This window comes from Gallus gallus, chromosome Z (genome assembly GCF_016699485.2).
Source record: "Gallus gallus isolate bGalGal1 chromosome Z, bGalGal1.mat.broiler.GRCg7b, whole genome shotgun sequence".
NCBI classification, from domain to species: Eukaryota; Metazoa; Chordata; class Aves; order Galliformes; family Phasianidae; genus Gallus; species Gallus gallus.
This window is the reverse complement of record NC_052572.1, coordinates 14,178,669-14,205,162: the sequence shown is the minus strand read 5'-3', so window position 1 is coordinate 14,205,162 and position 26,494 is coordinate 14,178,669. Positions and strand designations below refer to the sequence as shown.

At 43.1% G+C, this 26,494-nt stretch overlaps 2 protein-coding genes and 1 long non-coding RNA gene across 11 annotated transcripts; 1 reads left to right on the top strand and 2 right to left on the bottom strand.

Annotated features, from left to right (window-relative positions):
* Positions 1 to 218: 218 nt before the first annotated feature.
* On the bottom strand, positions 219 to 5,394 carry LOC107051936. The gene is made up of 2 exons (XR_001463924.4): positions 5,296 to 5,394; positions 219 to 4,038 (listed from the first exon to the last, which is right to left on the bottom strand). It is a non-coding gene; the product is annotated as an uncharacterized LOC107051936 (long non-coding RNA).
* A 182-nt stretch (positions 5,395 to 5,576) lies between these two features.
* HMGCS1 (3-hydroxy-3-methylglutaryl-CoA synthase 1) lies at positions 5,577 to 21,854 on the top strand. Of its 7 annotated transcripts, none has more exons than XM_040655464.2 (11): positions 5,577 to 5,649; positions 8,517 to 8,974; positions 9,350 to 9,475; positions 9,998 to 10,162; positions 10,834 to 11,002; positions 11,118 to 11,288; positions 11,992 to 12,098; positions 12,412 to 12,537; positions 12,849 to 13,012; positions 13,422 to 13,528; positions 21,594 to 21,854. In XM_040655464.2, the coding sequence occupies exons 2-10, from the start codon at positions 8,527 to 8,529 to the stop codon at positions 13,512 to 13,514; spliced, it is 1,569 nt and encodes a 522-aa protein (XP_040511398.1). In that variant the 5' UTR covers positions 5,577 to 5,649; positions 8,517 to 8,526; the 3' UTR covers positions 13,515 to 13,528; positions 21,594 to 21,854. The 7 variants fall into 7 exon arrangements, with proteins under 7 accessions (XP_040511398.1, XP_015132740.4, NP_990742.2 ...); XM_015277254.4 differs by having other exon boundaries at positions 5,577 to 7,395; NM_205411.2 differs by lacking the exon at positions 21,594 to 21,854 and adding an exon at positions 15,242 to 15,505.
* On the bottom strand, positions 14,526 to 25,076 carry NIM1K (NIM1 serine/threonine protein kinase). 3 transcript variants are annotated; one of them, XM_015272679.4, is made up of 4 exons: positions 24,612 to 24,749; positions 20,642 to 20,726; positions 19,591 to 19,859; positions 14,526 to 17,613 (listed from the first exon to the last, which is right to left on the bottom strand). In XM_015272679.4, the coding sequence occupies exons 2-4, from the start codon at positions 20,709 to 20,711 to the stop codon at positions 16,864 to 16,866; spliced, it is 1,089 nt and encodes a 362-aa protein (XP_015128165.1). In that variant the 5' UTR covers positions 20,712 to 20,726; positions 24,612 to 24,749; the 3' UTR covers positions 14,526 to 16,863. The 3 variants fall into 3 exon arrangements, with proteins under 3 accessions (XP_015128165.1, NP_001239059.1, XP_046761444.1); NM_001252130.2 differs by lacking the exon at positions 20,642 to 20,726 and having other exon boundaries at positions 24,612 to 25,076; XM_046905488.1 differs by lacking the exon at positions 24,612 to 24,749 and having other exon boundaries at positions 20,642 to 24,099.
* Positions 25,077 to 26,494: the final 1,418 nt, after the last annotated feature.

Below are 26,494 nucleotides of genomic sequence, written 5' to 3'. Positions count from 1 at the left end.
CCTAGATCTATGGATACACTTAAATCCTCCCCTCTCCAACTCTGCTTTCATTGTTACCTCCCTGCGATTTTTACTAAACATGCCAATATTCCTTCTCAGCACTCCATTTATCTAAGTTCCTTTTTGTCCCTGCTGGCATTTTTTTCTCTTTTATTTTTCTGTGCAATACCTTTGTGCTGTTGCCTCTTTTGTTTCTACCCTTTCAGTCACTAATTATGATTTTTTTTCTTATGTACTTTTAATATATACTACTTTCCAGATACTACATCATGTTGGCCAAAAAAACATCCTTTGCCTATTCCAAACACTCTCTGCTCTCAGCCATCGTTATCACTGGAAACACCATCCAAAGCTATGCAGTAAAGATAACCCCTATTGCTTTTGTTCATTTTGTTCCCTCTTCTTTACTGCATTTGATAAATTAGTTCCTCAGAGTTATCTCTAGTATTGTTTTTTCATTTTATGTCTAACTTTATACTGCAAACATGGGAGAATGCTTGGCAGATGACAATAGACAGAATAAGCTGTTAATAAATTCTCTAAGTAAAATAAAGATGAACATCTGTAGCAAGGTCACCAGAGAATGAATAGCATATTCCCACAGAGACACATCTGATGAAAGGAACTCCTTCCAAAACAGATAAGAGAAAACAAGAAGCATAATTATAATCTCTGATGAGCCAACAGTGTCCTTACAGAGATGAAGCAACTCATCTTCCAGTTTCTAGGGAATATTGTGTACTGGCACAGCTCCACCCTGCTGCCAGGAGAAGGAGCCGCGAATGTTCAGATCATACACAGGAGCTCTTCATCCCCACTGCCTTGTGCTGCACGATGGGGTGGCTTGGCTGATACAAACTGAAATGACTTGATTTAGCCATTTCATTTGCATCCTGATGCTGCACTAGGTGCATGCCATACGTACACAGCAAACGTGTATTAGAACACAAACCTAATGGGCCCAGGTCAGAAGAGTGCCATGAATACTAAATTGCTGCAAATATATTACACTGTTTTGTCAATTTCTTTTCTTCCTTGTGCTCTAATGATTCCAAATTTTACCTGCATTCCTCTCTCTTGAGTAACAGATTTCCAGGAGGGTTGATGATGGTGTCTCAGCTCCTCGTATTCTTTCCATCAACACAGCAGTGGTTTTAGTGCATGTGGGGTTTACCTAAGTTTGGAGTGAAGTACTGACTGTACCCTAATTTCCATGACTGTTCTATCGGAGATATTCAGTATATTCAGAAAAACAGCTAATTGGGATATAAATGTAGTTCTGTAGTTCTTAATAATTGAAATTGCTACAATGCCACAGATATTGTAAGACCCAGAGAGATCTGCAACTTAAATGCAATTGCAACATTTGCCTTTATCAAGCTACTTTAAAAAACAGACTTTGATAGTTTTGTTTATATCTTTCAGTTCTTCAGAGTGTTTGTTATCTCATATTAAGTTCTCTTGGATACCGTAGATCAAATTGAGAGATTACAAGAAGACAGTTGTCATCTCCAAGCTGACAAGTGTATTTTGGTTGGGCTCCTGTGGATTCTTTTGGAAATTGAATTAGGAATAACTTCTTCTAATCATTCAATGTAAAAAACTTTCCACAACATTGGTATATAAAATATCAAGACAACACTTTGGTAGAGATTCATTTATCCCTGAACCCTGACACACAAATACGGCAAAGAAGAACTTTCCAGTTAGCAAACCTTCATTTAGGATATGTCACACTCTCTTATACCTGAGTGTTGTTTTTGACCTTTGCTATTTTGTACTTGGCAACAAAATAAAATCAATATATTTTTTTTTCAGTAACGTCATCTCAACGTTGTGCTTTGCAGAACACGTCATTACAGCACATGACTTTGTCTTCTCAAAAATGCTGGTTTAAGCTATATTTTCAATGAGTTTAGGTACCCAAAGATGCAGCCAGTTGCTTCTGAAAACTGCACTGAATATTTTAGTGACTTAGAAGCCTGGTTTCCATTGAATTTCATTCAAAATGGACTTATGATTCATTTAATATTCTTGGAAATTCCACATTTTAAGAAGCATCCTTAGTATCTGGCTGTTTCATTTATTTTAAGTCATTGAACTAACATAATAGGCTGTCTCTCTAGGAAGCTTGAGAAAAAAAGCTACCACAGGTATGATTGCCTAAGAATTACTCAGAAGTAACAGAAATAAAGAAGTTGTTGGGTCTATTGAGACAAAACCAGAACACTAAATTTGATACACTGACTTAAAACCAGGAGAATCATCAGAGAACACACATGCTTCCTTCCCTAGGAGATTCCACTTCTGCATAAGTGAGAAATGGCAAGAGAGACTCAACTCCAAATTCCCGTCAAAATAGACTCACATGCTGAATGGGAGGAAAAGGAAGCATTTGTCCTCTCCCTACCAACATCCTTGCATGTTGCTGCTACATGGTTCTTCTGAGTTATTCTAGGTTTCTTTGGTAATAGCATCTTTAGTAAATGGACTCCTCCTTTGTTAGGTTTCCCATTCTGTGTCTACTGTGACAAGGTGCAGCATTCATTCTGGTGTATTAGTTCAAACATACAAAAAGCAGTCTCTATTACAGAATCTATTGAAAATACCACTGTTTCTTCAGTCATAAAAGGAGAGAGTGACTTGCATTCTCACAAGCGGGGGTGCAAATGGTGGCAATCACACGTCTGGAGAATAAACTGGTAGAAGACTATAATTAATTACCTAAGAGATCTAGAACAAGATCCACCAACAACTTTAATATTCTTACTGCAAACTCTTTGAGAAATCCATATAAAATGATTGCAGTCAATTCCATTGCAACAGCAGCTCCTTTCTTGCAAAGAGATAATAGCGATGCTTTATAAGAATTTCCACATGTACACCCAGTGACAGGATAATCAGATCTGAAGCCTCTTAAAGCTGAAGAAAAAGAATAATGCTACTGACAACCACTACAGAAGAAACTGTACTGATTAATTAGGAGTAGTAGTAAATCTTAGGCTATTAAATGCTACTAAAGGCAACTAAATTAGTCATCAAACTGATCTGCAAGAGGAGGTCATCTGAACTTGACGTAAATTTAAATTTGCACTCGGATCCAGAAACATCCTTAGGAGATAAATACATTTTCCAGTATAGATTAAACAAGGTCCCTGAATTTAACCTAAAATAATTCTTTTAAAAAGTAGGACTGTATTACATCCTCAGATTCTGTTTTAAAATTTTGAAAATCTAGCAACTGGTTGTTAAATTTTACCTTTCAGCTTTCTTTCATCATTTGTAAGGTGTAATCCTGAAAAGTGCTTTTCTACTGGCACAGTAGGAGAACATGGTTATAATTCTGTTGGCTTCAGGTGGCTGATTTTTAATTTTTGTTGCAAGTACATTCTTTTAGATCAGTAGCAATGATGTCATGCATGTCTATGTCATACTATCTTCTACAGCATGGAAAGTAAATACAAAAGATGTTGGAAAGTCATTCATAATCCTGCATCATGGAAAAGAAGGCAGTAATATGGATTATCTCACCAAACTAGCTTAGTCATTTTGGTACTTTTTCTTGATCAGATATGCAAAGGTTTAATAAAATTCAGAAGACTGCTATTTACGTCTGCATATGTTGTTGACAACACACAAAAACAATTTCAAAAAAACCCCAAAACATCGGAGTTTTTTTTTTCGATTTTGAAAGCATATACAACATTTATCAAATAAAAAACCAATAATTTTAAAAAGCCCCAAGCAACAAGCTTACAGGTGAACACAGTTATGCTGTCAGGAAGCAGTGGGGAACAGGCTGCCCTTAAAGGGCAGAAGGGCCAGGAGCGGAGTGTGACCAGGAGAGTGGGGCAGTGGCCTTGCTGGAAAAGGCACACTCTCACAGCACCCAAACAGAAGAGCGGGGCAGAGCCAGTGGCAGCAGGCGGGCCAGACAGAAGTCCAGATTTCCAGATGAGTCTGCTGTGGTGAGGCAGGTTTAAGGGCCAGCTCAGAAGTCAAGACAAGGGGTCAGGAGCAGTAGAGGATGTAGCAGCTCTGGAATGAAGGAAAAAGGTGACTAAGAAGGCTTCTCACAGCTCCCTGCCACACACCTCTTCTCTTGGCAGTCCCTTACAGGGGCACATGCTGTTGGAGCTGGCCTTGCACAGACAGCTAAACTAAGGTGGTGGAGAAGGGTTTGCAAAGCCCCTGGGTGTGCTTGCAGTCCCGACATACAATCCTGCCAATTCAACGCTATGTCTTGCTCCATCTCTTCCTGAATGGTTCCAAAGTACCATGTGAGGAAACATTCTGCCACTGAGGTACATGATAGGCTGGCATTAGCAACCCATTTCAAACAAGGAAACATTGAACTTTCTGACAAGAATTCTGTTTGGTCTGTAGGCATGGGAGGTACAGTATGTTTATATGACATAATTACATCATAGCCCATCAAGTTTGCAATTTGTCACCGTGTTCTTTCAGGTTTGCAGATGGTACTGGCTTGCACACCGACTGACGTCAGTTTGTCAGAAGACTGCAGTGTAACAAGCGCAAACAAAACTCTCAGTTCCTCAATAGTATTTCCCAATTCCTGCACTACGAAGATTTGTGACAAATCTCTGTTTCTACGTGATAATTACAGAACAGTTACAAGACCAAATCTGACCAAAGAAACAAGATAGGCACTAAGGCTTTCCATGAGATCTTTCCCCGTCCTTTCACAGTCTCCACCTGGCCCTGTGATGGCGGAAATCACCAGGCCGTGGTGATGCCATGTGCCTCAGGCGAGCCAGGTACTGCCTTCTGCTCGCTGCAGCCATCACCGGCTGCCAAGGGAGTGTACTCCTTCGGTGTTTTACAACCAGCATATCCAGCTTTTAAAATTGGTACGCGACTTTTATCGAGCCATTTCCTATTTGCAACATTCGTACTCGCGGAGCCGGCAGGGAGGAGGCCTGCAGGGACCCTCCCGAACCTGCGCAGCGAGAGAGAGGCAGAAGTAAACCCCCACGCGGCCCCGCGCATCAGCCGGCTGCGACCGCCGCCTCAGGGCCCAGGGGCGGCTCGGCACTCTCCGCGCTCACGGGGCCGGGGTGCGGCGGGCAGGCCCGGGGCCGCCCCCAGACCCAGCTCCGCGGCCTCCCTGCGGCTCCGGCCTCACGGGACCAGGCCCAGGTGACACACGCGACAAACACGACACGACGCGACACGAACGGGCGAGCCGCTCTCGCCGAGCCTGGCGGGCCTCGCCCCGTTGCCAGGCGACACGCTCCTCGCCTCGCCGGGGACCGACAGCCGTCCTACTCTCACCCGCGGTCGGCAGCGCCCTCCCATTGGCTGCCCGCGCGCTGCTCTCGGCTCCCATTGAGCGCCCGCTGCCTCTGCCGCGTTCTCATTGGCGCGCTGCCCTCTGGCCACGCCGCGTCACTTTCTCACACCATTCCCCCCGCCTTCTCCCACGGCCGCCGGCCGGCCGGAGGGCGGGACCTGTGCGGCGGCACCCGTGATTGGTCGAAGGAGCTGCCGCTCAGGGCGCGGGCGGGATCCCGGGCGGCGGGGCGGTTTAAAGGCGCCGCGTGCCGGCCGCCCGTGTCCGCTTCTGCTCTTGTGTGTTTGTGTGAGCGCGCCCAGCGATAGCGGAGCCGGAGCCATCGCCTCGTGCAGGTGAGAGCCGCGGGGCTGGGCCGGGGTCAGCGTAGCCGGGGCAGGCGCTGTACGCCGGCTGCGGCGCGGCTGGGTCAGAGCCCGGGGCGTGAGGGAGGAGAGGAGGGGGCTGCCAGGTGCGGGGCTGATGGGGAGCAGGATTACGTTTGGGTTTTCTAACTTTCAGCCGAGCGTTTCCTACCTTTTAAAAAGCTGGCAGGAAATGCTAACGCAAAATTACAGAGAAAATGCTACTAATAAAGACAACGAACACCGCTAACTGCGGTGGGAAAATGTATCTCTGTAGCCGGGTACGCCCGCAGAAAGTTGTATCTCTTCGTGCTGCTCGCTCCCTGCGCAACCGTAATGGATGCGAACAAACCCCAACCAGCCTCGTTACTCTTTTATACTCAAATATCTTAGATTTTTTTTTTTTTTAACGGCACTTTGAGGTGCTTTTCAACTTCCAGTAAACGCCGGTGGCTCAGATTTTGTGTAAGGTTTGTCTCGGATCGAGTGCACCCTTTTTCCCATAGCGCCGAGGTTGCTGGAGATGCCCGTGTCCCACTTTGCTGCTCGGTCAGCGAGCACACAAAGCAAGGCTTTTATGCTGCGGTAAAGGCTGGGAGCCCCGGCCGTTGCTTTGTCGGGTGTGTCTGGTGAGCTGCTGTTAGGACACAACAGCGTTAGCCCCTGTTTAGTTCTTCTGCAGAAAGCCTTTGGATGAGAGAACTGCAGAAATATATGGGATTAAATGCTGCTTCTCGTCTCCATTGTCTGCAAGGGGCAAGTGTAGGGATGGTGTCATCTTCAGCCCCCACCGGTGATGTAAACTCTTCTGGTATGTTGAACTCTTCTGAGGAAGATGTGCCTGGTTCATGGGGTTGTATGGCTGTGACGTATCCCGCCCATTGCTTGCTGCTATCGCTGTCTCTATCAACATCATTTCAATTAAGATCTCCCTGGGAACTGAGGGCAGGATGGGGCTGACGCAGAGCTGCTGGGTGTTGGGATCCATCTCCGTGCCATGAGGTGGCTGTACCCTGTTACGGGTTGCCTGGGCAGGTGGTGATGCCCGGTACCCATCGTGCTCAAGAAGCATTTGGGCAGTGCCCTCAGTGGCGTGTTGTGACCTGGGGTGAGCCCTGAGGTGGTCAGGCAGCTGGGAGCAACGGTCTGAGAAGGTCCCATCCAGCTGAAAGGAAGCACGCGGGCTCCTACCGGCTCTGGGGACGCGGCTCAGCCCGGCCTAGCCGAGGCAGCACAGACCTCGTGTCTGCGGTGTCAGTTTGTTCTCAGCTCCTCACCGCTGCCTGCACCGATGTGGGTGCTGGGAGCAGGCTCTGCAGGCAGCAGTCCCTGCCAACCGCAGCCATTCAGCTCTCTGGCCGCGTTCGAGCCCGATGAATCCAACCTTCCAGCGGCTCTGCGCGGCGAGCGGTCCTGGGCTGCCGCTGAGCATCCCCGGGCCGCGCTCACGGGGTGGGGTTGCACCGCCCCTGCAGCTCCGGCCGCAAAACGCGGCGCGTATCCGCCCTGCTCCTCCCGAGCAGCGCGCGGTCTGAGAACTCCCGAGACGGCGGCTGAAAGCCGAGGGCAGCCCCGCCCTCATGCCGGCTCCCAGGTGCCGCCGCCGTGCCCGCGCGGCGCGCTCCCGGCGCATCAGAGGGGGGGGCGCAGGCGGAGCTCTGCGCGTGCGTACATCTCCAGCTGGCCGGAGCCGCGCATGCGCCCGCACTGGCAGCCGGCCATGGGCTTCCGCAGCGTGTAGGTACCGGGACCGTGCCGCTCCGCGGGGACCGCTCAGCCGGGGGGGGGGGCGTGGGGCGCGGCGCGGCGCTGCGGGGCACGGCCCGGCCCGGCCCGGCCACGGAAGGAGCGGGGCGGGCGGGCACGGCTCTCTCTGCCCGGCGGCGGCCCCTGCCCGCGGCCGGATCCCGGTAACCTTGAGGCCGCGGGGTCGGCGTCGCGCCCGGACGGACGGGCTGCGAACAGTCCCGGCCGGCGCGTCCCCCCCGGCGCTGTCTGCGGGTGGGAGCGCACGTTCAGTGCTTTCCCTGCGCCGGTCGTAGCGCGCGTGCCGTGCGGTCGTTTGTGGGTAGAGGGGCTCCGTTCTGTTACGGGCTGAGCGCGGCGCTGGAAGGAGCGCGGTGAGGTCAGTGGGGCAGTGGCCGCGCGCATCTGTTGCGTTATGGGGACGTGGCGGGGCCCGACGCCGCGGTACCGGCGGGGGGGGGGGGGCGGCTCGCGGCGCGGCTCCGTGCCCGCGGGGCAGAGCGCTGCGCGGTGTCACCGCCGCTCGGGCCCGGCGCCAGCGGCTGCGGCGCTCCGCACTGCCGAGCGGCGCTGGGGAAAACAAAAGCAAAACCCGGCGGCCTGGCGCGGGCAGCGGCGCGTGAGCAAAACGGATCACCCGGCGTGAAAATAAAAGCAGTTTGGAACCGCTCTGGCCCGTTCCGAGGCTCACTCTCCTGCATGTGCTCGCTGTCAGTCAGCAAGGCTTAAAAATAATAATAATAAAAAGAATCCAGTGTAGCTTTTTTGTGTAAAACTGAGAGCTGTGTGCGGGAATAGAATAGTGTGTGTCGAGACTGGCGTTTCTCAAATGCTTCCGTGAGATGACGGTGGCAGAGTGCATCCAGCCCTGGTGCTGAAATCATATTCTCGATTTAAAAAGCATTATAAAATTTATAATGATGTTTATGGTGTGCTCAGACCAAAAATGTCTGGGGTTTGCCTTTGGCAAACAAACTTGCAGAATACCTAAAACTTTGCCTTAAAACTTTTACCTTTTCTGTAAAGCTCCAGAAGGATGGAGTGTATGAGGTATGTCACTGGTGATGGATGTGGGTAAATGAGCTGTTTGTCTGTTTCTTCTTTGCTTATAGATCTGCCACGATGCCCGGGTCTCTTCCAGTGAACACTGAATCCTGCTGGCCCAAAGATGTGGGTATTGTTGCACTGGAAATCTATTTTCCCTCTCAGTATGTCGACCAGACTGAGCTGGAGAAGTATGACGGTGTGGATGCAGGCAAATACACCATTGGGTTAGGCCAGTCAAAGATGGGCTTCTGCTCTGACCGAGAGGATATCAATTCCCTCTGTTTGACTGTGGTTCAGAAGCTTATGGAGAGGAACAGCCTTTCCTATGACTGCATTGGGAGACTGGAAGTTGGAACGGAGACAATAATTGATAAATCAAAATCGGTGAAGACTGTCCTGATGCAGCTATTTGAAGAATCTGGTAATACAGATGTAGAAGGAATTGACACAACCAATGCGTGCTATGGAGGCACTGCTGCTCTTTTTAATGCTATTAACTGGATTGAGTCCAGTTCTTGGGATGGTAAGTTCACGGTATTTTCTTTAAAAGTTACATCATTCTCTACCGTTGAGTAGCCTGCCTATAATTACAGCATCTGTGCTTACCCATATAAAACCCAGAGGGCAAACTATTGTAATTCTTCTGGAGTCTTAAATGTTCTGGATGTTTGCCACTAATTAATTACATACAAGAGATAACAACATGGATAATCACCAGATAATCACCTTTTCCTGTAAGTTTTCCTTCACTTTTCCTGCCAGTAAAGTGAAAGGAAGGGATCAAAGAGACCCTTAATCCTGGAGTCATATCCTCTATAACCAAAGGCTAAAAATCACTGTTGGATGTTAAAATACAGATTCATGGCTAACTCTCTTTGTTATTTCTGTGTTTTTACAGGACGCTATGCACTTGTTGTTGCTGGAGACATTGCTGTGTATGCCACTGGAAATGCCAGGCCAACAGGTGGAGCTGGTGCTGTTGCTATGCTAGTTGGTCCAAATGCTCCTTTAATTTTTGAGAGAGGTTAGTCCTGTGAGAAAATAAGCACTTTTCAACTACATACCAGATTCATTCTAAAGCCTGTCCTGTGTTTTTTTTTTTTTCCTGGGGTGTTTGAGGGCTGGATTAACCTCCATTAGTGTCAGAAATTGCATTTTGTCTTCTCTTGGTTTTGCTCACTTGGCCAAGTCCTAACGTAAGAAGCAGCGAGAACCTATTAAAGGTGCTTCTATCTGTTCTTTAACTTGGGGATTCTCCAATTAAAATTGACAAAGAATGGGCTAGAGCTGAGTAACAGAGCACCCTATTTTCAAGAAGAAATGATTTGTTACCTGTTTGTTATGCTCAGTTGTACTGTGCTGGAGTAGCACACAGCTGAAATGTGAAAAATGCTGAAATATTACTTAGAAGGGCCTGAAGTCCTAAGAAAACCTGTTTGTTTAGGGCCAGATATTAACTTACTTTCCATATTTACTAAGGTGTGTATTCAGACTGACTCAAAGGTTAATCAAGTAACTTTTGGCTTTGTCAAATTATCTCCATCAGGATTGCGTGGAACCCACATGCAGCATGCTTATGACTTCTATAAACCAGATATGGTTTCTGAATATCCTGTAGTTGATGGCAAACTGTCTATACAGTGCTACCTCAGTGCATTAGACCGCTGCTATAGTGTTTATCGCAATAAAATCCATGCCCAGTGGCAAAAAGGTACGTTGCCTCTTAAGACATTATTGCAATTACATAGATCATGTTTTCAAGTCTTAGCATTCTGTGTCTGACAAGTATAGTGTCCCCCGTCTGTTCTGCAGTGGTTGAAATGCATGCTTTTCATCCTTAAGAAATTATTATTTCTGTTCCGATATGCGTGAGGACTTGATAGTCAATAAAGAATAGTCTCTGCAGGCTTTTGTTGTTGTAATACTTCATTAAGAGCATGTTGTTGTACCCCAACCCTCTTAACATTAATACTTAAATATCAAATTCTAATATTTAAATATTAAATAATTAAATTTATTGTTTTTTATTCAAGTGTGTTTAGTAGTTGTTTCACCCATACTAAGAAGCGTAGGTTTGGGATTAGGTAGATGAAGCAGAGTATTTCTTACTTTCAAAATGCTTGGTGGAAATACTGAGTTTCTGTAAAGCTTGTGGCTTTTTCTTCTAAAAAGGCAAATGTTAGTTGGTGCATAAGATCAATAAGAATTAGAATTCTAAACATAAGTTTTGGCAGCGTTTTAAATGAGCCTGCCAGCAGGAGTTAGACTTTTGCCTTTTGTATGTAGGCATATTGAGATGACTGAATCGTGCCATTCAACCATTTTGTTTTAATAGTTGAATACAAAAAATAATCTGTAACACAAATTTCCTGCCACTTCCAGAGGGGACAGACAGACGTTTCACCTTGAATGATTTTGGATTCATGATCTTTCATTCTCCCTACTGTAAACTGGTACAGAAGTCGGTGGCAAGACTGTTGCTGAATGACTTTCTCAGTGACCAGAATGCAGAAACAGCAAATGGTGTTTTCAGTGGTCTGGAAGCTTTCAGGTGAGAATAGCTGCTGTCTTCTTTATTCAGATGGTATTAACTTGCTAAACATCAGAGATGTTTTTCCTTCCTGTTTGTTTTAATAATGTTTTCTGACCTTTTTTTTTCCAAATAGGGATGTAAAGCTTGAAGATACATATTTTGATAGGGATGTGGAAAAAGCTTTTATGAAAGCTAGTGCAGAGCTCTTCAATCAGAAAACCAAAGCTTCCTTACTTGTGTCCAATCAGAATGGAAACATGTACACGCCTTCAGTCTACGGTTGCCTTGCTTCTCTTCTAGCCCAGTAAGCATAGAATTGAAAAGTTAAAGTCATAACTTTCTGTATGTAAGCATTTTCGTTTTGGAAAACCATGTAACAATTGTTTTCCTATTAGACTGCCTTAATTAGCAAAACTATGTTACAAAATTATTCTGCAAACACAATTAGTTCAAGTGACAAATATAGTCAAAATTTCTGTGTCAGAAGCTGATCAAAAGCACTGCTTACTGCTTTTCAAAGCAGGATCTTGTATTTTAATGTGGCATACCTTTTCCTAGCCTTTCTTTCTACACGGCTCCAAACATCCCAGTACCATGTCAGGGTTGGGTTTTTTTTTTGTTGTTTTTGTTTCTTTTAAATATCTGAAATTTAGTTTACAGGTAGCATTATTTTCCAAACCAGTAATCTTGTATCCTCTTTTCTTTTTTGTTACTTTGCATTCCAAGATGTGATGGTTCCTTTTAGGGTGTTTGTCACTTGTGAATGGAAGTTGACTGCCTTCTAGATAATCATATTCTGAGCATTTCTTTGCTCTTTTTGCTTAGGCAGATTTGAAAATCATCATGTTGAAATCCTCTTTTATTCATTTATGTAACACCCTGAATTAGGTATCGTAGTAGATACAATCTCCTGGCTGCTTTTTCTAAATCACCTGTACTTTCTGGTTGTTTTAAAATTGGCACCTTGGCCTTACTCTCACTTTAACCAGCTGTTGTTTGATTTACAGGTACTCTCCAGAGCACCTTGCAGGACAAAGAATCAGTGTGTTCTCATATGGCTCTGGTTTTGCTGCTACGCTGTATTCCATCAGAGTTACACAGGATGCCACTCCTGGTGAGTGGAAGGAGATGTAAACTAACTGCTTTGCATAGCTTGCCTCTGACTGCTTTGTTGTATTACCCACCAGTTGAACAGTGCTTAATGGCATAACATAAAATATTCCCTAGAGCAGGATCACCTTTAAAGTATCTCCTTAGGCAAATTTTTAGATGCTAAAGTGTCTTGCTCAAGTTGTTAGGAATGTTTGTAACTAACTAGAAGTTCAGCTTCTATAATACAAAATACCTTGGATAGTCATGCAGTGCTAATGTGTTAATGTGCAGTGCTTAGCACCGGTGCTACCCTACATTATAGGTTTATGTTGTAGGTTCTGCGCTGGACAAAATAACTGCTAGCCTTTCTGATCTTAAAGCAAGACTTGACTCACGAAAATGCATTGCACCTGATGTCTTTGCTGAAAACATGAAGATTAGACAGGAGACACATCACTTGGGTAAGAACTTCATAAATATAAAACATGACTAATCCTACGGCAAAATACTTACTTCAAAATTTGCTTGGCTATAATTAAATGTTTTGAGTGTAGAATGAAGAGGATGTCCAACTCTCTCTACACCTGTATACATTGTAAAGATATTTTCAGTTGTTTGTATTTATTGGCCTGATGTGACTGCAATGCAAATACAGACTTGGTTTTCCTGTCCTTTTACTTCAAACTGCAGCACCCATTGGCCTCTGTCTTATAAAATGCTTAACAGGAACCAGCTGACAGTACATCATTGGCTTTTCTTTCTTTATTTACAGCCAACTATATTCCACAGTGTTCAGTAGAAGATCTCTTTGAGGGAACATGGTATCTTGTGCGTGTGGATGAAAAACACAGGAGAACATATGCACGACGCCCAGTTATGGGTGATGGACCCCTGGAGGCAGGAGTTGAAGTTGTCCACCCAGGCATTGTTCATGAGGTGAACACTGAGCGCTCTTTTAATGTTTGATATAAATGGTTGAACGGTTTACATGTTTGTCACAGCGTGTGTACGTATGTTAAAAGAGGAGAGGGTTTTAACAAAGCATTTGAAAGAACTTTTAAAATATGTAACATAAAACCAGAAATGTAAAAAAAAAAAAATGAACATGGGATTTTAAAAAGCACATTTCATCCTAACATGAATGAATGAAACTACGCATGAATGAAACAAGAAGAAACAGACTCTTTTCACACGTTCATTTGCATGAGCCATGACCGATTTGAATGACTTAAGACCAAGCCATCCAGCATAGCGTGAATGTTTTTTGGAAGTTGGAGTAGCCATGAAGTATGAATGTCTGTGAACTAGAAAACTGTATTTAATGCTCTTTTTCCCTTCCTCTTAGCACATCCCAAGCCCTGCTAAGAAAGTGCCAAGAATCCCTGCAACAACAGAATCTGAAGGCGTTACTGTTGCCATTTCCAATGGGGAGCATTAAGATACCTCTGTGAGGTGGGAAATGGAAAGAGGTGTGAGGGTAGGATGAAAGAGTGAAAAGATTACAGTAGTAATGGAGTTTCATTATACAGTAGTACTTAATTGGAGCATGAAAAAACTGTTTAAACTCCTTGAAACGATTTGTTGTAATACTGTGTGCTATTTATAGTATTTTCAGAACACTAAAATCATTAATATACTGGGGATAGAGCGACTTGCTAGGGGCTTTGTGGATTCCTTAACGTGTCTGAATTTTTTAATTGCTGGGTTGTAGTTGTAGTCCATTACAAGGTCTTTGTACATAGAAAAGAATGGATCTTCTGCTTGCTTTTCCCACATCAAATGACTTGAAACCTACACTGTTAACTTCTACTTGTACATGCAAAAATCTGAGCTTTTAATGTTAGGGTTTTCAGTGCCTTGACAGTAACTAGTCTTCTGAATACTGCACTTCTCTTTCCCTTTATAACCTTCCCTGTCTTCTCCCAGTCTACCTCTCCTCACACCATTGTTTTGGAAAAGGTATAGAACCAAATAACATTACTGGAATGAAATTAGTCTTCCCCCATCAGAATGACTGGTTCAAGAACTACAAGGCTGATAGTTTCACCATCAAGAAACTCTGTAACTGGCTATGTTAGTTACTTCATAATTCCACCTATTATCCTTTTTGTGTGTTTAATGCCTGCATTATAAATCACAGAAGCCTGCAGGGAAAGAGGAATTACAAGGGAGACATACAGTTGTTCTTCATAAGAAAGGGTAAACTTCTTGAACTAATTTGGCACTTCTTCAGGATTATCAAACTGTAACAGAAACATTTAAGGAAGCAGACTTTTAAAATAAAACTCCTATATATTATTAGAGCTGCTTTAATTGGTAAACTGAAAAAAAGGTCATTTTGGATGGCCTGAACCTGGAACTCTGGCCTCTTGCTATTCTTTATATAATACATTTCTAAGAGACGATTTCTAACTTTGAATTTGGCATTGTGCTTGGAGATTCTTATCTCTATTGGGGATGTTGTAGAAGTGGAGTATTTTCTTTCTTTTTTTTTTTCTGAACATGCACGCTAAAAGCTATCCATCTTGCAAGTAGTAGATACATATTACTTATGGGGATTATATTCTGGTAGCTTTTTAAAGCCCAGATTTGAAATAAACTATGACATGAGCCTTGTAAGCGTGTAATATATATTTAATTGAGCTAATGTACAGAATGAAGTTTTGTTGAACTTTATTTCTTTGCTAATTCTACAGAGCTACATATCTCATAAAGTAGCAAAAAAAAAAAATCTGTTTAAATCACAATCTTTTTTTGTGTAACAAAGTGTTTGTAATATCTGTCACTTACTAGGATTTGGTAACTTGCTGTATTTGTACAGTCAAGCCTTGATAAAATTGATGTTTATAATTTGATGGATAATAATCTGTTTGTTCTGCTAAAAGTAATGGAGCAATGATGCATGAAAATAGTGTTTGCAAGTATTTTGGTTTAGGTTGCCCTCATGAAACTTGTCCCGACACCAGAAAATAAAAATGCCATGGAACAAAAGTCCATTGCTGGCAGTGGACAAGCCAAGGATTGAGCTGCTACTGGCACAAAAAGTTAATCACAGGGACCTCACTGTGAGGCAGATCCTTTATTAAAATAAAGTTTGAGTTATTTGAAACATGCTGGAGTAGCGCTGACTTGTTGGGTTTTCAGGATGCAATTTTTCTTTAACAGGCAAGAAAGAAGAAACTGGCCTTATGAAAACTTGAAGTTCTGGGGTCACAGTCTTTGTGGACCTCCCGGATCGTTCTCTTTAATATTTCATTACAAAAAAATGGAAAGAAAGACTTGCTGGGGCTTGTGGAAAATCATTATTTCAAGGCTTTGTTTCAAGATAACTTAAATGTTTTCAGGTGGCATCTGTTCATAGTGGAGAAATTCATTCACAGCCTGTCTCAAATTAACAGCCTATGAAATAAAATTAATCTCATTACTGTATTTTGAAAGGGAGTATTATTTTATCTCCTTCTCACAAAAACTGTGAAAGGGGATTGGTTCTTGCTTTGTGCATAGCTGAGTCTGGTTGAACCTGGTTTCCCACAGGTGGTTTTTCAAAGTCATCCTGTTGCTTATTTACATTACTCACTTTTTTTTTAAGGTCAACGAAACATCTTATCAGTCCCCATAATAGATAAGGCATCCTGCTTTTGTATTTGAAAGCACTGGCTGTACCTCTCTAAACCCTTCATTAATTTACTCTCCTTAACTAAAATCATTCAGACTCTGCCTTAGTGTAGGCATTTCAGTTGTGCCTGCTCAGAGGAAAGCTACTGCATTTTTCCGCTACTGCATTTGGGCTGGTTGATTAAAGTATAAATTACCTCATGAAAGATGAAGGTAGAGTGGGACATGGCAACATCTTGGTGACACTCAGAAAAACTGGAATTGTCTGTTATCCAACTTTTAGCTTGCAGTGGTCAAGAACATAAAAATTAGTTTTGTACCAGCCTTCTTGCCAAAATAGCATGACAGAAGGATAGTACTGCCTGTAGCCAGATTTTGGTATTGACAGCACGCAATTTACTTAGAGATATCTAATGCTAAAGCAAGAATTCAAAGTTTAAGAGTATGCTTATATCTGTTTCTTTATTGGAGTGCCGCTCTATTCCAAGCGTGTAGTGACTGAGAATCATACGAATAGTGGAAGGTGTCAGAAGATTAATGGTTGGTAACCCAGCTGGTTAGGCACTAAAAATTGCAACTGCACATGCAGGGTAAAAGTAGCATATCCCAATTTGCCTTTGAATTGTGACAAATCAAGAACTGTGGTCAACAACAGCACTGCTCTTTCTTTAATTAAAATGTAATTAGAGTGTTTTTTTTTAGCAAGTTTAATTTGCTTAAGACATTTTTAAGAATTTGCAGCCTGTTTTTTGTTTGTTTGTTTTGTTTGAACTTACTTAGTTCTCTGCAAAAACTGTCCTGTTTGCAGTCATAGTTGTGTCAAGCTAAGGTAAAACTTATCAAGCAGTTAACCATTACATGGCTGTACTGAGAGATCTCCAAGGTGTGCTACGTGCAATAACATTTGATCTTTGTTAAAAGATCACTTCCGCTGATAATTTCTTACTGTTTTACTTGAGTTCTTGCACTAGCTATACCATGTTTCTGGAGCAAGGGACAAACAAGTACATTAGAGCTCTGCATTTGAGCACTCCAAATGTGTGCTGAAAAATGCAAAGGAGATGAGGCATATTTGGTTTATTTAAAAATTACAAAAAGTGCAACACCAAAACCTTTGAAAAGTGAATAAAACCCTTTGTTAAGTGTGCTGAGTATAAAGCCTGTAGTGTGGTTTACAAAATAGAGCACAGCTTGGATGTGTGCTTCACACCATTACAAGAGCTGATTCCTTTCTTTATGTCTTGTTCCTTGGGGTCTGGATGGGACATTATAGGGACACATTCAAGTGCCCTTTTCTTTTGTACTTTGTGTAAAACAATTCTGTAGACACCTGTTATTGAGCTGCGTGCATCTCTTCCCTGGTTGTTTTTAATGTGTTCTTCTGTGATTCCCAGATCTTTCAGAGCATTTTTCACTTCGATTTCCTCCTCTTTGAGTGTACTGATCTCTGATAAATACTTAGGATCCAGTTTAAATGGCTGTAAAGGTTTTGGGTACTGTATCCCCTGCATCCACTCACTGTTCATAATAAGTTTGACGGAGTATCTTTCCGTTGGTACTGGCTGGAGGACTCCTTTTATCAGTTTCTGGCAAGCTTCTGAGAGGCAGGGAGGCAAGCTGTATGTCCCTTCAAGAATGCACTTTTTCAGTTTGGCCACCGTATCTGCCCGAAATGGCATGATCCCCGTTATCATAAAGTACAACAATATTCCTAGTGCCCAGATATCTACATAAATGCCAACATAGTTTTCATCTCTGAAGAGTTCAGGGGCAGCATAAGGAGGAGACCCACAGAAAGTATTTAGAGTTTCATCTCTTTTACTGATTGTGCTGAATCCAAAGTCTCCCACCTTAACGCAGGTGTTACTGGTGTAGAAAACATTTTCTGCTTTCAAGTCCCGATGAATGATATTATTCTCATGCTATAGAAGAAGAACATTGGGTATTAGCAAGTGCTTAAGCAATACTCCTTATCATTGATTAATTACTATGTAGGAAGGGAAATTGTTTACCTCAGACAAAGAAATAAGCTTTGCTATGAAACCAAATGTTGCAAGTCCTTCTTAAATCTCTACTGGTAAGAAGAAGACTGAGTAGGTGTGGAAATGTGTACATTTACATGTTCTGAAGGATAGCAACATCTTGTCAACAAGGAATTAGTATTTATATTAAGCAGATGTGGTGGCATTATTGCTAATCCTACATGACTGTATCTTCCCATGCTAAGTATTTTGTATTTTTTCAGGATTCAGAGCACTTGCTTTTGAAATGAGTACATTTCTGTACTGGTGGAACAGAAATATATTTTTTTAAGTATGTAAAGCCATTTTTTGCATTTGTTCTGAGCATGCGGACTTACGAACTGAAAGCTTCTAGTTCACATGAAGTGAATGTGATATCAGATAAGAGAACTGTAGCAACTGTCCAAGTTTGTGATCCATACCCTAATATCTAATATTGGCAAGGGAAGGGGATCACAAACCTGTGCCTCCTGATATTTTACATCCTTGCAGGACGTTCAGTATTGTCTTCTAGTTTTAGAAATCTGAAGTAAATAGGCTGCAACATACGCCTATTTTTTAACCTCAGAAATGGAAGTACTCAAAGTGATGTGCTCTGCTGAGTAGATACATATAACTATACTGATTGGGTAATGAAAGTAATTTCATTTTTGAAATGACTAGGAAGAATAAAAGTGTTTGAGCACTCTGCCCTTACCCTTTTGAGAAAGAGGGTACACGTGGAGACATTAGAGAAATCCTGTCATCAACAACAAGCAAAGATCTTCGGTCCTCATGTGGGTTGACAACAGTGAGATGGGATATAAGGGGCCCGATTTTAATAGATTAGCAAAAATAAAATATTTTTGCAGAAGACTGAGTATATGAGTAAACAGGCTGGTGAGCCTGGAGGGCTGGATTTAATACTAAGAAATACATGCAGTCTTTAAGATCCAATAGATCCCGAATACTTGTCCTATGGAAAAGATGTTGAAGCTAATTCATTTAAAGACATCTGATTGTTCTGTCAAAATACACTGATACATTTTTATATATGTTGTTTGCAATGCATTTCTAGATGTCTGACCTGGAAATACCCTTGCTTGCAGCTTCCTGCCTGTTGCAGTCGGAGCCCGTTCGATGGCAGGGAGAGCATGAGCCACCGGAGGGCACTCTGAGCCAACTTTAACAAATAACTAGTTTTAAGTCGGATGCAGAGCAGACTTCTCATGCCTTTTGTAACGTTGTTCTGAGCAGCTGTAGTTCCTAAGCACGGTTCAGAGGAGGGTGTACTGGAAGTAGTTAATTACTCTTTTCTGCCTTTATAGAATGCTTTGGTTTCTACGAATTGCATAATTCTAAGTCTACTTCCAGTAATGAAGACTAGGCAAGAGGAAGTGACTTGCTAAGTGTTGACACCACCTAAGCAAGGAACAGGAATTAACTGTGTTAAGTGCCAGTCTCCCACATTCGTTAGTAAGTAAGCTGGATGCCTGCGATACATAACACACCTCTTCTCAGAACTGCTTTCTTCTAGCAGAAGAGTGAGTGGTGCTGTTTTGAAATAGCTGAGGGATGAAATGAAGCTTTGCTACCTGGTCCATACAACAACTTAAAGTGGTCAGGAGGAATGCTGTTACTGAATGGATGGTTCCATCCACCACATGCTCTCAATTCAGTCTCCTCCCCAAACATGTCAACAGAGAAGCAGTAAGTTGAGATGGATGTAAAAGCACTCTTAGGTATCTTTAAGACAACGTTTCTCGAGCTGTTTCACTCTTCAGAGATTTGGGCCTGAAATCTTAATAACAGTAAACTTACTAATTGGAAAAACAAGATACATCCTCAAAATCAGCTAAAGTGGTGAAGGAGCAACATGCCCGTGGAAGAGCAACTTACCATGTGTTTCACAGCAGAAACAATCTGGGAGAAGATTATTTTGCAGTCTGTTTCTATTAGCTTTCCTTCTGTAGTGATTTTAGTGAAGAGTTCCCCACCTCCTGCATACTCCATTACCAGGTGCAGTTTTGAGAGTGTCTCCACCACTTCATACAGCCTGATGATATTTGGGTGGTGGAGTTTTTCCATGCTGGATATCTCACGAGATAGCAAACGTTGAGTCTTCTGGTCTAGTTTTGTCTTGTCCAAAATCTTAATAGCTACTTTCTCTGAAAAGAAAATACTTTTCCATGTTAATTCAGTAAGTGCAAACAGTAACACTGTTTATGTACAATGCCAGGTTATATAACTGCAATGATGACTATAAGATAAACTAGAGAGGCCTACTAAGCCCTGTCATCTTTCACAGACACCCATGTTCCTTACTGTCTCCAGCGTCCTACTCACTGCTGATACAGCTAAGGGCTGGTAGGGTATTACAGGTGCTAATCACATCATGTAACGTGTTCCTAGGCTGTCAAGCATGTCAGTACCTATCTGATGGCAACAGTTATCTATGATAGGTGTCTAACTTGGGCGTTGTAGCTTTCGGAACAGAAATCTGGCCCCAGTCCTGAGTGAAAGCTGGTATTCCTGCTCTCTGTTGTTGAGAAGGAAGAGGGCAAATGAGAGTCTCAGCATTATAAAATCCAGCAGCTGTGCTCCATTCTGGGGATACAGACTGTTGCTGCAAAGCCCCTCAGCCTGGGCTGCAGACCTTTCCCCCTTTTCAACCTGACTGTGTGCTCAGGTTTGTTAAAGGAAGGCTGTGCCTTTGTTACTAGCTCAGTGCTGTTCAGGTGAATTAATTACATGCAGCAGCCTGGTGCTCGCAGACTAGTGGAGGTGTTGAATTTAGGTAATTTGTTCCAGAGCAGGTGGACTAACGTGGAGGTTGCGTAAGGACTTTGGAAATAACCCTGCAAGCTTATAGCAGATGTGTTTACATGTATGTGACTTACAGAAATGTTACCTAATGGCTTATCCCGTATCCCCACAAATTCTCAGTTACCAAAATCAGTGTTGCAGAGGTTTGTCTTTCTCAGGATGGCTGTGCCAGTTTTTCCAACGTGTTCATGCATGAGTGGCTCTTGGTACTGCACGGAATACAGGAAAAGTACAATTTTATGTCTGCACCACAGTGGGCTGTGAATTCACACCACAGATTTTATACCAAGGAAGGAAATAAAACAGCGACATAGAATAAGTTGCAGGGATCCTGTAGAACAGCTGATCAGTCTTATACGGTCCCGGTAATGCAAAGCTGTGATTAAGTTCTGCTTGCTTCTGTAGCATATTTACAGTAAACCAAGGGCCCTGAAATGCTAATACACATATACAGCTTCGCCGTGTCAACAGGGTAGCTCAGAAAGGTCAGTGAAAACTGCTCTTGTGGTTCTACATGAAAACTGGTAGGTCATGGCGTTCGTCTTGAATACAGCTGGTATTGGAGGGATTAGTCTGGTTAAAATAGGCTTACGGTGCCTTTGTATAACTTACTAAGACAGCAACATTAAACTGGAACGTGGTAGTTAAAACAACTGTTTATTCTTGGGAAAAAAATATTTCCACAGGTGTCTTAGCCATTCATCATTCTTATCGTTTTATTTCTAAGAAATACTTCATGTTCTAGCAGACAAGGTTAAATTATTAAAAAATAAAAGCTGTTACTTTAAAAGAAGCATGACAAGGCCATTACGGTTTTGCATTTGGTAGAAAAACTTTCAAGGTGCTTTCATTTATACTATCATAAAGTTATTTAACTCAAAGCTTGTGTTTTGAAGTGTTATTGATATATATGCATTTATGTCTGTACAGATTAAGAAAACTCCATGCTTGGTATATTTACATTTCTTAGTAACATAAATGCATAAATTGATTCCCCTACTACAGTGCAGCAGATACTCTGGGGAAGTGAGATTCTGAGAGCTGCTGACTTATCCCTTCCATGCTTCTGCTTTCAGACAAAGTCTGAACTGAGGAGAGGGCAGACTTCCCTGCTTTGTGCTGCCTACTGAGGCTGTTAGGAATTGACTGCACCTACTGCACGGTACGGACACCTGGCATGGTGAATCAGAAGGGAATGAGCTGTTTAATGGGAACAGCACGTGGCAGACCCTGGCAGAACTCTGACTGCTGACCTAGAGGTGAAAGACTGTAAAACCCTTGTCACGTTGGTAGTATATTGACCCCCTGAACCAAGAATAAAGTGTGTTAGCTCGCGGGAGGTTTGCACAGCCTGGTGTGTAGATGCTAGAGGGAAAACCATTCTCACAGTCTTAGCTATGTAACTGCATTGTTACATCTTGATTTATAAAAGTTGGGAGCATTTGGACTTTAAACAAGCAAAAACAAACAAACAAACAATCCCAAAACAACAACAGAAAGCATCTTATAGGAGAAATAGAGTCACAGAATGTCTTGGGCTGGAAGGGACCTTAAAATTCATCTGTTCCCATCCCTCTGCCATGTCGTCTACTTTCTCAATAAATTTTTTAAAAGGAAAGGAAACAAGCAAACAAAAAGGGTTTAGAACTGAAAGGCCTGATCTTATTCATGCAGCACCACGTGTCACGACCAAGCTCATTAAAATCTGCATTTCTGCAGTTGTATATGCATGCAGTACATAGAAAACCAGCTGACCTACAGCGTAATAAAAGGCCTTTGTTTTCTTTCAAAACCGTTTCAGAAAAGAAAAAAAAAAAAAAAGGAGCCTGGTTTCCAAGTGCTGTATTTCCCTTGTATGGCAGCAGTTCTAAACAGGTCGTTTTCATCAGGAAATTTATTCACCAAAATACTGAAATTAATTATTAAAAAGATTTTGACTGACCATACGTTGAGATTTGAAAAGAACTATCTCAAGTCATAGTGAATAAGAGAAGATAAGAAATGGCTGAGAGATTATTTCAGGAAGAAGTAGCATATGCTATGTTGGCAAAAGTAAATAGAACCAAACCCAAGCTGGGGCACTGCGTCTGAATAGCCCAACACACATCACACCACCAAAGATCTTCCTGCAACTGCTGAACAAACAAGGCTCTTTTTGTGAGAGAAGCAGGGTTCTTCATCCACTTTGATGCCTCTGTTTTTTTTTTTTTTTTTTGCCCTTATCAGCCTCTTGCAAACCTTTTTCGGGTGTTCTGCTGCAGCAAAGCACGAGAGCTACAGAACAGCACACACCTGATTACAGAATCATTACAGAAACTGACCCTGGTGTTTTTCAAGTAGGGTGAAATGTCAGCAGAAAGGCAATGCTTAGAACCTACAACAATAACTGAAGAGATGAATACATGCAAGATATACACGTACCTTCCCCTGCCCCAAGGGAGGCCTTCTTATTTACATCTCTGCCAAAAAGAGACTTTTACTTGTTAGCATTGTGCAGGCACATCAGTTCATTAACAACACAGCAATGAATATCTATTGGAAGAAGGAGACTCCTCTTTGGAAAGGTGTGTGTGTGTGTGTGCATGCTTTTGTAGGGGAAGTGCACCCACACCTGTTCCTCTCCTCCATCCCAACTACATATTTCATGATGCCAGACAAAGTCACAAGCAGAAACAAGTAAGATGATGCTTTCCCCTCGGCCTTCCTTCTTCGTGACAGTTGCAAACTTAGCATCATAAAATTAACCAGCGAACATTTTGACAGCAACCTGTCTCCTAAGGAACTTCAACAGGTAAAACCTCCACCCGGCTCGAATTTATCTACCCATTAGCATTCCTCCTGTTCCCTGTATGGGAGCAGCATTTCTGCCAGTGGTAAACACAAGGCAGTTTTCTCTGAAAGGAAAAATATCACTGAGCAGAAAAAGAAACAACTTGCTGTGGGCCAAGGAGAGCAGGGCTGCCTTCCTGAAACAAGGATGCAGAAAAGACAAACCCAGATAAACAAACCCCTTAAGCTTAGGCAGACTTCAATTTTGGGGGGGGAAGAATAAAACAACAAAAACAGAAGAACAGACAATACCACCAATTCTTCGCTTACCAATGCAAAAACTGCATTGTAACTGGGCTCAACATGAGCTTTCAGACCTCGGCAGTCTGGGCTGAAGGAGGTGGTCAGCAAAAATAGCAGCAGACAGTAAAGAATGAAAGCTTTGGGGAGTATCTAGTCTTCTCACCTTTCAGACAGTATGAGGAATGAGAATCAATTGAATTATAAAGGAGAGAAAGGGAGAAAAACTGAAGATAGTATTGTACAAAGACATGCGGAAAAGTAGCCATCCCCAAGGGAAATCAAACACAGTTTCTGTTATGGTCAAAGACTGCAGAAGAAACAGGATAGATGAAAGCAAGTTCATAGTCACACCTGTAACCAAAGTGTTTGCTGCAGTTACCTAGTTTTTCTAGTTCTCCATACAAGCAGTATATGCAGTGTGTTTCTGTACTTACAGAAAGAAAAATAATGTTCAGTCCAGCACAACCTCTACCCACGTTTGGATGTATCAAAGCTTGTTTTCCTGCATCTGCTCAGCCTGCACTTGTATTCCCTGTCCCAGCTTTTTACCTTAGTGAACCACTTGCATGACACAACATCAAATTTCTCACCAAAATTACTACAATTGGCCATTAAACAAAGGAAACCTTGCTCCCTCCAGCTGTGGCAGGCCCATGCCTAGCTAGGCTGCCCTGGAAGTTTAGCACCCATGAGCCTGTAGCCCCTGATCTGGGCAGGGGAGACAGCAGGTGGACTGTTTGCAGCATTATCTTTCGAAGAGTGAGGAGTCATAAGCTGCAGCATGAGGCGTGCCACCCAAATGAAGTGTTTCTGGATGCTGGTCATGGATGAAGGCTATTGCTAACCTAAGCATTTATCTTTGTACCTGCTTACAGATTCACACAACAACAACAAAAAAAGGCACATAACACTGGCACGTGTATTGAAGGCTTGGGCAGCATTTTTCTTACCAAAGAGGTCAACTCGTGTATACACAGAACTAGGGGGATCAGAAGCCAGGTGACGCACACGGCAGTGCCTACCTTTGGTTAGAGAATGAATTCCAAGTTTCACTTGCGAGAAATTCCCACTTCCTATTTCTCCTCTGACTCGATAGAAGCCAATTCTCTTTCCCAGGGTTAATTCTTTCACCACTTTTTCATTGTGGGACATATCCTGCATTAGTTTCTCAAGTGGGGTCAGCCTCTGCTGCCTGCCCTCTTCGTCTCCTCCACAGCACTCCTCACGCCCATAGTCTTCTCCACTGTCCTCACGATTCCACCTGGCATAGCGGTGCTTTCCAAGACCTCCTCCATTCACAAATCCTGTTGTCATAGTCTGTAGGTAATCACTTCTCCATTGAACAAAATGTCCCAACAAGGAGTTTAATGAAGTGAAATATTTCTCCGTCAATATGCAATCCCGCACGTAACAGACACTGTGCAAACAGCAACAAAACAGCTTACAGAAGAAGTCCAACTGCTAGCTTGGAATTCACCTCAAAAGTTGTATGTACACATTGCAGTGCTGTCCAAATTTGGAGATGGAATTTGATTCTATTTTTGTCCATTTCTCACTGACAGATTTAGTGTGTCAGGATGCTCATCTGCAAGGTAAAGGAGGCTGTGCAGTTAAAACAGTGAGCTTTACGCAGAAAAGCAGCGCGTTGCTCACATTCTATGCAGTACATTTGACACAGATGCAGAATATTTGACACAGACTTTCAGGCTTTAGCTAGCTGCTTTGAAAACTAACTGGACAGAAAAAAATTCAGACAAGTATCTGATTAAGCGCCCTGCATAAATCCAGATGCTTCCAGTTCATTTTGCGTAGCTGACCTTAAGAACGTGGCTCCTGATTCTGGTACCAGTCCAAAAGCTGAACACTGGGTTTTTCTCTGATTCATTCCTCGGCGTGGGAGCTTGTCACTGTGCCTTGGAAGTGATCGCCTCAAAGCCTTGCTGTAAATAGTCTGTTGCCCCTCTGTTTCCTTCCCATTGCTGCTTTAACAAAGCAACGGATCCTGGAAGATGACAGGAAAGGCATAATCTGTGCACCAGCCAAAAGAAATGCAGCGCCTCAGTATCACTGAAGTCACATGGCAGGACAATACAGGATTAAGTAACTGCAATGTCACTTTAACCCGCCTTTATTTAGATGAGCTTTCTTTAACGCCTTGAGCCTTCTCAAATTTTTGCCAGACGCATGGTGCTCCTAAGCAGACAGATGAAGAAAGTCATTAAAACCATTATGTAACAGCCGAGCACTTCACTTAGAGGCAGCACACCAGGCAACATTTTACCAGTTTAACTCAATTTGTTTGGCAGCGTGTGGAAAGAAGCCCTTACTCTGAATAACATAACTAATGACTTATCAGTAAAACAGTACATCGTGTGACAGCGGCCTCTAAACCCCTGCAGCCCCACTAAGAGGAAGAGAGGCTGAGGGCACCACAGCTGCTCCTCCTGCTCAGAGCACACTCCACAGGGTCAGCATCCCCACTGCTCCGCTCAGGGCTGCCCCGTGGGCTGTGCCTTCAGCCCTGGCACTGCTGCAACCGCAGCCAGGAGTGTGTGCCTGCTCTGTGACGTGCCTTTGGACTCCTCTTGCTCTCCTTTAGAGATTCTACTCCTGTCTGAGCTCTGCAAATCACACAGCTGCACAGGAAAAGGCCGTTTTTTGTGTCTGATAAGAAATAGTATGATATAATCAAATTGATCTTGGATCTGGAATGCTGTCAGATCACGAGAAACGATGAATGAAAAAGTGGAAAGTACACAACTTGTAAACATTGCCCAAACTTTAAGGCAGAGTATTCAAATATGTTTTATTGTGTTCTGTGGATCTAAGTAGACTCAGCCCCCGGAGAAACACTGCATGTTTGCAGCCATCCCTGGCCAAAACCTGAAATGTAAGTGAAGGAAAG